This window comes from Canis aureus, chromosome 13, assembly GCF_053574225.1.
Source record: "Canis aureus isolate CA01 chromosome 13, VMU_Caureus_v.1.0, whole genome shotgun sequence".
In the NCBI taxonomy this organism is placed as follows: Eukaryota; Metazoa; Chordata; class Mammalia; order Carnivora; family Canidae; genus Canis; species Canis aureus.
This window is the reverse complement of record NC_135623.1, coordinates 36,221,283-36,234,450: the sequence shown is the minus strand read 5'-3', so window position 1 is coordinate 36,234,450 and position 13,168 is coordinate 36,221,283. Positions and strand designations below refer to the sequence as shown.

Sequence of the window (13,168 nt, the reverse complement as noted above, 5' to 3'; positions counted from 1 at the left end):
AGATATAAAGTCCTTTATTCTCTTTAGTATTGCTTATGAAGGTAAACTTTCTACTCAATTTTGCCATCTTTTGTATTTATAGAAAAACTACCTTTTATAAGGCCCAGATCACGGTGTGGTGTCTAGGCTTTGTACAGAATCTCTGTCCAAAAGCAAATAAGCGTTTTTCTTGTTGTTTTTCAGTATGTTGCAAGAGAAAGAGAGGGAGTTTCAAGAGGTGTAATTGTGGCTTCTATCAACACTGTTACTTTTGTACCTTGGTAAGTTTTTAGAATTCAAGCTGAAAGATTCAACAAGAACTGTACAGTGTCTTAGATGCCAAAAATTAATTAATTAATTAATTAATTACTTTATTTTATTTTATTTAGTCATGAGAGACACACAGAGAGAGGTAGAGACATAGACAGAGGGAGAAGCAGCCTCCCTGCAGGGAGCCTCGATCCCCGGACATCAGGATCATGACCTGAGCCAAAGGCAGATGCTCAACCACTTAGCCACCCAGGCATCCCAGGTGCCAAAATTTAAAAACAAAATTTATTAAGCCAATGGTTAAATTGATATCAGTAGGTTAACTGAAGCTGTTACAGTAAATTAGACATGCACAGTTCAGTTATGTATGTGCTTACATTTTGAGAGGCAAGCAGTGAGCAGTAGTCCTGATTAGTGGATTCATCTTGTATGGGAAGTATACAAAAAAATTAATAGTGGAGTGTTTACTGTTTTGAGGCCAGAAAAAAAATTAGACCAAGGGAATAGAACAAACTAGGGACTAAAATGAAATAATAGAGGAAGAATAAATACAATCAATTTCAATTAGGTGTGACTCCTATAAAATAATAGAAAGTGATCAAAGTATCTTCTAAATCAGGAGAAGAAAGGTGTCAAGGTAAAGTGCCACCCGCCACATGGCTGGTGGTAATTTGTGCCTCATCGCAAGCCAAAGCCTAGGACACAGTAAATGTAAACCAGAAACAGATACCTATTGTGATAGTGTGTGTCTTTGGAGGGCTTGTGAGAGAAAGGAGAGGGAGGAACTATGGCCAGGAGACACTGATGCTCCTCTTTCCTCTCCTGTCTACTCCCTCAGGCTGAGCTGTGGGCCCCAGATTAGCAGGTGGGGGAGGAGTCGGGGCAGGCCCCAGAATAGCTCTAACTTGACCCAGCATCAGCTCCTGCTCTTCTCATTTCCACTTCTGCTGCTAACTGGCTGCCAGTTTTGTCATGGCCATGGGATCTCAAGCACATTTATTGCAGAACACACACAAAAAAGTCCTCTCATCTCCCTAGGTCTTCAGCTCTTTCCCTGCACTTCCTCCTAGTCACAAGATCATTTACTCTCCAGAGTTATGAGGTATATGGTCTGTGGTGAGCTTTGCCTTTTCTTTATAGGTCACTATCCTGTCAGCTTCATTTTTGTTCCAGATTCAGAAATTTAGCTCCAGATTGGAACTTCCCCAGGGAAGCTGGGTCAGAGAATTTTAGACTCCTCCAGGAGCTCACTTTGATAGTTGGAAAACATTTTTCAACAGCCCCAAGTAACATAATATAATAATTATGTCACATATTTTTCTAATACTTTAACCTTGCTATTACCAGGACTTCATTTGGGCCTTTAATCGGGCCCTTGATCACTATATCCAAAGCATAAAGAGCTCTTTTTTTCCTGCTCACTATCTCACCTTCTCTCTAAGCTCATGTTATCTGTCAAATAATGTTAACAAATAGACCTTTCACTCGATACTTTTTATTTTCTGGAGCAATACTCTGCAAGCTGAAATCATAGGTTTCTAGGAAAAATAGTTTCTCTGCCATTCAACCCCAGCATGAGCCTCACTGTTGCTTCTAAGCCATTTCAGCTCCCTTAAGCTAGACATCCACAAACCACATTTTACATGGTTAATCGAGTCGTCAAGTCTCAAGTAATGTCCTCTGTTTGGTTTTGGATTGTATCGCTGGGATGCTGTTTTGGCACACAGGTCTTTAATCATGTGGTTTTTAATTCTGCATTTGTCCTGTGACATTTGCAAAATGGATTATGATGGGAAAACCCAAGGCACCTGTTTAAGAAAAAAAACTGCATTTTTAAGCAACCATAGTCAAGCAACTTATAACTTAGTTATATGTAGTTGGGCAGCAGTCAGGGACCTGTCTGGTTCTTGCTCTTTCTCCTTCACGAGCAACTCACTTGTTGCCTATGTGTTGTAGACTCTTGCTAAATGTTTGTTGAATGAGCAACAGAGTGAATAAACCCTGAATGAAAGTTAACCACTCGCAAGGAAGACAGTCCTTCTGAAACAGGTTTTTTTTTTTTTTTGTTTACAAGATGAAAAAGTTCTAGATAACCTGCTGTAATGCAGAATGTAAAATATTATGCCCATAGTTAACAATGCTGTATTGTGCACTTAAACATGTGGAAAGAGGGTACATCTTACATTAAGAGTTCTTACCTCAATAAAATAATTTTTAAAAATCTTTAAGAAAGTGAAGTAGGGTTTACTTTTAGTGTAGTATATGTGTAATTTGCTGATCTGAGGCAATAGCAAGGGGAAATACAGTCATGGGAAATGACTGTTTTTCTTAAAATGTGAAATATTTCTCCTGTACAATGAATCATCAAACTAGGTTTTAAAAGAAGTTCTGGATTGTTTAGAAATAAACTCCTCACACATTGAGTAGTAGTGTGAAATGAATAAGGAATCTGCGGTGGCATTCTCCTTCATAAAGTACCTTATTCATCATGTCTGCAAAGCTCTCAAGACTCCGCTCAGATACCACCACTTCCAAAAGGATGACTTCTTAAATTTTGGTCCCTCTAATTACATTTCATGTTACATTTCATATGACATGTAATACACATTAATAGGACTTCACAGTTACTTTTATAGACATTTTGTGTCCTCTGCTGAACCATAAGTTCTTACAGGACAGGATTTGTTTCTGAATTTCTTTTTTGGAATCCCACTAAACTATATAGCTAATACTATGTGCATGCAAGTGATGAATGAATATTTGCTGGAAAAAAAATGAAGAGGATGAGAATCTCCTCTGAGAATTGCAATAATGTGAGAATAGAAATTGTGAAAATGTAAAATAGACAAAAATAGACATGGAAAGTATAGGAAAAAGGAAGACAAAAGAGCCAGCTTGTCATCATGAATCTATAGACCCCAAAGTCAAAATGTATAGGTGTCATTTGTAATCATTTACTGAGTACTCATTTGTGTAGAATAAAGCCTTTTCTTGTCCCTATACCAGCAGATGTTTAAAATCTTCCCAGAAACTTGAAGTATAATTTGTGGAGAGGATTGTGGTGAAAGAGGAGGTTTTGGAGAACAGAATATGATGTGGTATGAGAAGAAATTTGCCAAGAAATAAAACAGTACTAAAAAGTCCCAAGATGGAAACATAATGGGCAATTGTTATTATATGTTTAAAAAATTATATCTAATTTGGGTTATAGCCATTTTCTTGGTTAATAAGGAAGGGGAAAGTACAGGGAATGATGCAGCTTTGTGGCAACAATTACTCCCTAAAGTGGAAGTTTCACCAACTAAAACAAATTAGGACAAATATTGGAATACTAGAATAAAAAATGGAGTAGTTCTTCAAATAAAAATAACCTATAATTGGAAAATTAAGAGGAGGAAGGTTTGATACTTTAAAAACAAAGAAAATAGAAGGATTAGAAGGTAATGAGCTAGAAACAAAGAAACTGGCTCTAAGACAAAATATACTAAAGTTGTGTTTATTTGACACCAAACATGAAAATATCTACACAAAAAATTTAATCCAACAAGCTGATGCCAAATATACATAGGTGACATCCCACAAGAATTTTTCATATATTAGCTTGTGTGTAGCAGTTTGAGAAGAAAGAAAAGAATATAGGAAAATTGTGCTCTTTGTTCATTTCCCACAAATGATTCCAACACACTCTACTAAGTACATTGTTGGATGCAGAGCTTAATATAACCTAGTTGTGTCCTCAGATTGCTTATAGCCTACCAAAGGAAGTAAGACATATGAATATAACCTATTTTTAAAAGGAAACTAGAAGTTTATGAAGTTAAAAAAGCAATAAAAAGAGCTTACAAGGAAAATGCAAAGAGATCGAAGGTAAGATCACTGCATAAGGTTGTACAGGATATGTCCTCAGCATAGGTGTGGTATGGATGGACCTCTTTGAACTGTACCATGTGCACCCGTATACAGTTGCCTTATCGGAAGGGAGAGAGAAATCAGCAATAGGAGAAAGGCTTCATCTCGTAGGTGATGGTGGTGGCATTTATACCGAGCTTGATCTTGGATGATTGATAAAATTTTAATAGCAATAGGGAAGGGGTGATCCAGATACTGCAAATGCCATAAACTGAGTCAGGGAAGCCAGAAGTGCAGGGAGTGTGTTCAAGAGTTCATTTGTACAGTTGGACTCCAGGGGAAGGCCACACAATGAGAAGTTAAAGGGCTGAGAAAAAAGAGTGTGGGCATAGGTTTGAAATATTCCAAGTACAGGACGTGGACCGTATTGAGTAATGGAAGGAGTTGTTGGAGGGCTTAGAAAAGATATGAGTGGGACGCCTCGGTGGCTCAGTGGTTGAGCATCTGCCTTTGGCTCAGGGCATGATCCCAGGATCTGGGATCGAGTCCCACATCAGGCTCCTTGTATGGAGCCTGCTTCTCTCTCTGCCTAGGTCTCTGTCTCTCTTTCTCTCTCTGTCTCTCATGAATAAATAAATAAATAAATAAATAAATAAATAAATAAATAAATAAAGCCTTAAAAAAAATGTGAGTGATACAATAAAAGCTGTAATGAGATCTTGGTGCAAGCAGACCAGATGGGTGGGGAGCAGTGAACCGGAGTCAGGGAGTCCACCAGATATTCTTCCACACAGATGAGAGACTGATGACCTGAATCAGGATGAGGGCCATGGAAATAAGAATGCATGAACGACTTTGGAGATATGCAGTAAAAGAATCCATATATTCTAATTACTGGGAGGATGTGAAGCTTGACATCACAAGTAGTACTCAAGGATGATTTAGAACCTATAGGACTAACGAGGTGACAATACCATTAAAAGAAAATGAGCTGTTAGTAAATACCAGTGGCCAGATATGTTAGACTGGAAATTCAAAGAACAGTCATGGTTGAAAATAATAGATTTGGGAAATGGGAGTCAGCTACAAAGAATTTTAATTGAGGCCTCAGGAGAAGGACTGCATTACCACTGAGAAGGCCCAGTTTGGCTGACAGTAAGAAGTAGTATGAATTGGTAGACACTAGGACAGCAGTGTTTAGTGACACACCCCAGCATGGTAAGTGTTGAAAGTAATTCTTATTACAACTAGGCTGGTGGAGAGATTCATAAAAGAAATACAACCTAGACATTTCCTGCAGATGTGAGCTAAGAGATAATAGATCCTAGAGTTGGAACATGGATGACCTTGAGACAAGTTTGGCCATTTAGCACATACAGGACTTGGCAAGATCTGTGACTCTATTGGATATTTCCTAAGAATTTCTGGAGCTTCAGAGGATTTGTCTTTGAGTTCCTTCTGTATATACATTATAATACAGAGGATAAGAAGGGATTAGACTTGAGTCCAGGCCTTGGCTCTGGAAGCCAAGCTGTATGTTCTTGGATGAGTCAGTTGTCTTTTAACTCCTGGTTTTTCAAAGATAGTAAGGGGAATAATACAACTTACTCTGCCCATTTCATGAGATTGCTAGGATCCAGGGTATCATTATAAAAATTGTAGTTTTTGTTCTATGGGAACACAGTTGTGAAATCTTCAAGTTTATTTTCTTTGCTAAGAGACCTGGGGACAAAACTAGAAATAGATTCCAATCTTGCTTCTCTACTTAAGTTTAGAATTTTAAGCTATTCCTAACTTTTTAAAAAATATATCCTTTTGCTTTTTTAATCAAGCTTTATTTTAAAACATCTGCTATATATTTTGGATTTATGAAGTTTTCTTAATGTTTCTTATTTTTTTTCTCAGGATTTAATTCTCCTTTCCCAGATGCAGGTTCTATAGTTTCTAGAGTTCTCTGCTTGGTAAATTGTCATGTAACATGGTTTTTAGCATATTCATTTACAGAGACTGGAAAAAATACTGCACTTCTTACCACTTGTACTATGGAATTGTATACAATTTATATTTAACCTTTGCACTGATCTCAAATATTTAAAAAGCAAGATTCTGGAATTGATAGATAATGACAAGGAGAAAGTATTGAGTAGGGAAGAAAAAGTAATAGATATATTTATTTAGGGATTGTGACTGAAAAAAACAGTTAAGGAAGTACAGATACTTGACTCAAAAGTTGAAAATCTCAAAGCTGAGTCCAAAGGTCAGTGGATTAACACCAGCTCTGAAGAACTGAAACAATGTCTGGCTTTCACGTTTCAACAAGTATAAGCTGTGGTAGGCCAAATGAACCTCCCCAGAGGCTTTGTTAGGATGTGGTGCCAGGATTTGTCTTTTTTTTTTTTTCTTGGCTGGCAGCATTGAAAGAGATCTTGCTGCTCCTATTCCTGTTAGGAAAAGCAATGGCTTGAACCTAGCTAGGCAGTCAAGACACTGGCATTGCTCAGTGGCCAGAAGGCTATTTGTTGATGGTCTCCGATCCACTTCACTGGATACCTCCTTCATGCTACCCTATTTCTCTCTAGACACTGCCTTTGTCTTGTAAAAACCTCTCCCCTTACCTACTACCTTTTCATAGCCTAGTTAGAGAAATTCAGGGCTACAAGATAACCCTCTTACCACAAATGGAAACCATCTGTGGTATGCAAACGGGTGTGAAAGCCACCAGGTGTTCCTTCATCCATCCTTATGTTCAAGGAATATTTACTGAGTATGTCCTTTGTGTCAGGCACCGTTCTAGGTTTTTTGGAGTACAGCAGCAAAAAAGATAGACAAATGGAGCACCTGGGTGGCTCAGTTGGTTAAGTGTCTGCCTTTGGCTCAGGTCGTGATCCCAGGGTCCTGGGATGGAGCTCCGTGTAGGGCTCCCTGCTCAGCAAGGAGTCTGCTTCGCCCCTCTCCCTTTCCCCCTCCTCCTGCTTACTCTCTCTCGCTCTCTCTTTCAAATAAATAAAATCTTGAAAAAAAAAAAAAAAGACAAAGTTCTGTGTCCTCATGAAGCTTACATTCGAATGGGAGGAGAAAACCAAACAGTAAGATCATTTCAGATAATGTTAAGTGTTACCAGGAAGATCACAGAGTGACTAGTCATTGCATCTAGGAAAAGATTTGTCAAGTTCTTTCGGCTGTGTAAGTGAAGCATTTATTTTAGTCTATTACTCAATCTGTAGTTCTATGAATTCAGCTATTGAGAATGAAAAGGCAGATACACTCTAACCTCTCTCTTTTCTTTCCTCTCTAGGCGGGTAACAGTTCATGTTTGCTTCATAAATGAAGCAGCTTTAAACAAATTCATATTCTGTCTGGAGTGCAGACTGCATTTTTATCTGTTCTTGCTACCCATGACTCTATATGGATGATTCACAAATTGGAACAAAGTGTTTTACTGTGAAACTGGCACTGAATTAATCATCTATAAAGAAGAACTTGCATGGAGCAGGACTCTATTTTAAGGACCTGGGGGACTTGTGGTCTCATTTAGAACTTGCAACCGATGTTGGGAGAGAAAGCACGCGTCCCAGACTGCATGCACCATTTTGTATGCCTCCAGAAGTGTCTAATTGCTGAAAAGCCACATAGCTTTATTTTCAGTTACAACCTGCAGTTCATAGTTATCTTGGTCTCTGCAAGTAGATTTCATCCTGAATAGTGGAGAGGTAATAATTTTTCTTAAAGGGATCTGGAAAAACATTTAAAAACAAATGATAGCATCAACAACTCTACATGTAGAAAGCAGTGGAAACAAAATGATTAGAGTAGGCAGCATGTCAGCCTTGTAGATGCTAATGGTCTGGGTCTGATCTCAGTCTCTTCTCAACATAAACCTACATCCCACTAGACAAATGGACATGGTTAGCTGGATCTATCCATGCCTGGGAGCCAGTACTGAATTAGAACAGTGATGCCATCAACAAAATAAAAAAATAAAAAATAAAAAAAATAAACACCTACTGAATGGGATAAAGTAATTGCAAATCATACATCTGAAGAGGGGCTAATACCTAAAATCTACAAAGAACTCCTACAACTCAATAGCAAGAAAATCTAATTTAAAAATGGGAAGAAGATCTGAATAGACATTTTTCCAAAGAAGACCTACATATGGCCAACAGATAAATGAAAAGATACTCAACATCCGTCACCAGAGCAAATCAAAACCACAATGAGATATCCCCTCATACCTTCAGAATGGCTATTATCAAAAAGATGAAAATTATTAGGATGTGGAGAGAGGGGAACCCTTGTGCACTATTGGTGGGAATGTATATTGATGCAGTCACTATGAAAAATTTTGAGTTTTCTCAAAAAATTTAAAATAGAATTGCTGTATTATCTAGCAATTCCCCTCCTGGGTATTTATCCAAGGAAAATGAAATCAACACTTAATTCTAAAAGATAAATAAACCCCTATGTTCCTTGCATTATTATTTACAATAACCAAGATAAGGAAACAATGTAAGTCCACCAATGGATGCATGGATAAAGATGTGATGTGTGTACACAGGATTATCGTTCAGCTCTAAAGATGAAATCTTACAATTTGTGACAACATGGATGGACCTTGAGGGCATTATGCTAAGTGAAGTAAGTCAGAACAACAGATATTATATGATCTCACTTATATGTGAAATCTAGAAAAAAAAGTAAATTAAAAATACCGAGCTCATAGATACAAAGGACAGATTGGTAGTTACAAGAGATGGGGTGGGGGAAGAAATGAATGAACTGGGGTTTTTGTTTTTAGTTTAAGTTGAAGAAAAACATTAAAAAAAAAAAAAAACCTACCACTCCCCCTAAAAAACATCAATGCCTATGGAGAGAGGAGACTTTCTAAAAGACGGCTTGAAGAAGCTATGAACAATGAACAGCAGGACATTCACTGAGGAACACATTCGGCACCCTTTCCCCCTACCTCTAGAAGAGTGTAGAAATTGTGCTTGCAAAATATATTATGAAATGTTTATATTCTGAAACTATTACAGAGTTATGTAAAGGGACTTCAGAAGAATTGCAGAATGTACGAAGGTCCCATTTTCAATTTACACCATGAGAGAAAGTAAAAATTATATTTAGTATCTCAGATTAGAAAACCATATCCACATGGTATCATGGGTATTGAAAACTAGGCTACTTGGCTTTTATAAGAAGGCAAGGAATCAGGCAACTTTAGTTATTTCTTGTATAATCACCATTATCAGTTTAAAGGATCCATTTATTTAAAATTAGGCACTGTATATTCATTAATGTTTATGAATTAAAAATAGCGAGCTTTATGTAGTTATGCATGTCAGTTTGCTATTTAAAATGTGTGACAGTGTTTGTCATATTGAGAGTGACTTGGTAAGAATTCCCAAGATGGACATCATGCTTATAAAACTAAAACTTAAGACAGTATGTGAATTTCCAGTTACCAATTTTTTTATAGTCAAAGGAACATCTGACTAAAGTGATTTCTTGTGGTTTATTATGATGAAGACTCTTTTAATAGATCATGAACATACACATTAAGGAATCCAGAGTTTTCTGTCATAACTTCATTCTTGTGATATTATTGTCACGTTCTACCCTCGATGACCATTTTCAGTGTAGTGATACAAAAGGGCATGAAAAGCTGTGAGCTTTCCTTTGATTTCAAAAGTACAAGAATTTCTGGCCAAGTTGGATTTTAGATCATATTCAAAGCAGATCCAGATACAACTCCAGTGAAGTGGCCTTTGCTCTTTCTTGTACCAAAGAGCCCAGAGGATTTCTCTGAGCCCTTCCTTCTCTAAAGTGCTGGGGTTCCTCATGAGATAGTCATTTCTCAAAGATACAACCCAGGTGCTTTGGGAAGCTGCATTGACTTATTCAGGCCCTTAACCATCCCCTGGTACAATCGATTAGTAATAAAACCAGAGATCAGTTTAATTGCTGAAAGGACCTGTCTCAGTGTGTGACATAGATTGTTTTGAGGAAAATAGATATAAATTAGTATGAGCTACGTGTGTAGGTCAGACGTAGGTTGGGAAGATTGATACTGCTCTATGTAATGGTTTGATTTATCTCACCAGTGGTTTTGATTTCCTTCGGGAGGAGAAAATGCTATTTAATGAGCTTGAGAGTACATAAATGCACTTTTGTTCTCAAAGCTAGGAGCTGGGTTTTACCACTCAAGGGCATGGTCCTAATCAATAGACTTAAATAAACAAATTCATCAAGTTATAAAATATGGCATGGTTAAGCGAGGGGCAATATATTGTGCCTAATTAAATGTATTGGCTCATTGAGAGTTATGTGAATTACCAATTTTTTAAGACACTAAAGTTCGATAAAATACATGAACAGTAGAAAAAGGCTGAACGTTATTTTGGATGCTTGCTGCTTGGGAATTGTCATATCTGCTCTGAGATAAATATATATATATATATCTTTATTTTATCCATTACGTGTACTGAATATACTTCAGACATCATGGAAAATTCACAACTGATATTATAAACCATGAAATCACCTTTTAAATTGGTATCATGTATCTGATAGTTATCTTCTGTTAACATTTCAGAATTGCCTTTTAAAATGATCTCAGAAGTCTGCAGATTCTAAATTTTACTAAAAGCTTTGCACTTCTTTCTTTGGTAGAACACAAGCCTATAAAGAAACTGGTTCTCTGGTTCTATGATAAATGGTGCCTGCTCAGTGATATTGGAGTGTTGCTGGATTTTGTATAATGATCTTACGTGCTTACCACACTGCCACTTTTTAATAAGTCAGACAAATTCATTTTTTTCAATATAACAGAATAAGTCCCCTATTCTCTTAAAAGAATTATGTGAAGAATGAAAATGTATGAGAAAGTATCATGTTTATAAGGCTTACTAAAGGTGTTTGCTTTTAGTAAGAATTAAACACATTTAATTGAGTATTAAAGTAGTTTGGGGGAAATTCTGGGCATATCTTAGGTATCTTAATTCAATTGAAGTTTGAAATTAACGGAAAATTCCATTCAGAATTCATGGATATCTCTTACTGTTTTTCTGCAGCTCGGTTTTGGTTTCAAAATGTAATTCCAATATGAGACATTTAGCCATTCTCACCTATTCGTTAAGAAATATTTTTCAAAAAGACAGTTTGGCATAGTGAGATGGATGTGGGGGATATTGTCAGAAGCCTCCACTCTGCTGTTAAATGATATTGGTAAGTCACCTCTTTGGATCTAGGTTTTTTATTTATCTATATGGTGAAGTTGGAGGTCACACCTCGGGTGTGAAACCTATTGATATATGACTGACAAAGACAATAAAATAGATCTGAAATTACTCCACATAAAATATTCTACTCTGATTTCTGTGAATAAGCAATTTGAACATAAAAAGTCATTGCTGTTCTTGTTTGTAATGTAAATAGGATCCATTAGTAAAAGTAAAATTCAATCTCATGTAGGGTGAATTGGATAACCATTTACACAAGAGATGGCTTTTTCCTTTGCTTAAGTAAACATTTTTGGATCACCTCTGAAGAATGAAAACCATGAGTACATTTTAGGAAAAGATACTATAAGATATGTGTAAAATTTGGGAATGCACCAAATTAAGCATTTAAATGCTTTTATTAAAAAAAAATAATAAAATAAATAAATAAATGCTTTTATTTTATTAAAAGCTTAGAGCACAAAATGTAAGATGTTCAAAGTTTTTGAGTGCCAAAAGATAATTTGTAATCCATTTGGAAAGGGGTCATCCATAAATTACATTTTAAAATTAGAAAGTGGGATAAGAATTTTAATTAAGCCAGCTTGTCTTTGAAACAGTATTATTTTGTAAAAAAAAAAAAAATTTCAGATTGAAACTAGTAATTTATGGTGTTTGATAACACACTTTCTGGTATTGTTGCTTCTATTAACAGGTCTGGAAATGCCTTTGTTACAGGTAAAATAATGGTACTTTCATTTCCTAACAAGATGTTTTAGAAGCAATTTCTATTAAAGTGGATATTCATAATCCTAAAATGTTTCCTAAGCATTGTAAATTTATAACTGCCATCTCCACTACATCCTTATGTTATTTTTAAAAATAAAATTAAGATAATTCTTTAAGCTAAAAAACATAGTATTTTCAATTACTTGATTTCTCAACTGTAAGACTCAAAATTTTTCAATAAAAATATCCTATATTCTAAGGATTAATGTGTGATTATAGTGTCCACTTGTCACTATTTTTTAAATTGATGGACTTGAAAAGTATTCATTTAGATGGATGCATAGATATATTGCTAGTTCAGTCATAGATTGGAGTTTGCATATTGTAATGTAAATGTATGTCAACACTATTCTAGTTTATTATGACTGAAGTGTAATTAAATAAAAAAGGTTGTAAAATGTGATGTGTATGTGTATATACTATATGTGTACTTTTTAAACTAGGTATATGTCCTGACCCTTTTTTATACAGGTTTGAATTTGAAATTACATTATATATACATATACTTTATTGTTCTAAATAAAGAATTTTATGCACTCTCATAAGTTTGACCTGTCGATATCTCAAGCTTATCACATAGATTTAAAGCATGGTTGAGGGAGCACCTGGGTGGCGTAGTCAGTTGGACATCCAACTCTTCATTTTGGCTCAGGTTGTGATATCAGGGTTGTGACACTAATCCCAAGTGGGGCTCAGCACTCAGTATGGAGTCTGAGATTTTCTCTCCTTTTCCCCTCCCCGTCCTGTTCACACTCTCTAAAATAAGTAAATCTTTAAAAAATGGTTGAGCATTTATTAAACTAATATCAAATTTTTCTACAGAAACTCATTAACCTAGATTTTGTCATATGGAGATGAAATGAATCATTTTTACTCAATATTTACTGGTTACTAGAATCTTTGATTACCTGGCCTGTTAACATTGTTTGATCTCAAAAGGTTTCTAGTGAGACGATATGAAAACCACTGTACTATGCATAAAACCACACTGAAGTAATTACCTAAATGCAAAGCTAAGAGCATGTCCTTAAAGCATGCAAGAAGGAGAAATGGGGCCACCT

The 13,168-nt window shown here is 36.0% G+C and overlaps 1 protein-coding gene across 2 annotated transcripts in view; it reads left to right on the top strand.

Annotated features, from left to right (window-relative positions):
- KITLG (KIT ligand) overlaps nt 1-12,652 on the top strand; it is an 85,134-nt gene extending 72,482 nt beyond the window's left edge. For both annotated transcript variants that reach the window (XM_077845754.1, XM_077845753.1), the window contains 2 exons: nt 184-260; nt 7,394-12,652. In XM_077845754.1, the coding sequence (XP_077701880.1) occupies nt 184-223 (40 nt within the window). In that variant the 3' untranslated portion in view covers nt 224-260; nt 7,394-12,652. The remainder of the gene's footprint in view (nt 1-183; nt 261-7,393) is intronic.
- The last annotated feature ends 516 nt before the right edge of the window (nt 12,653-13,168 follow it).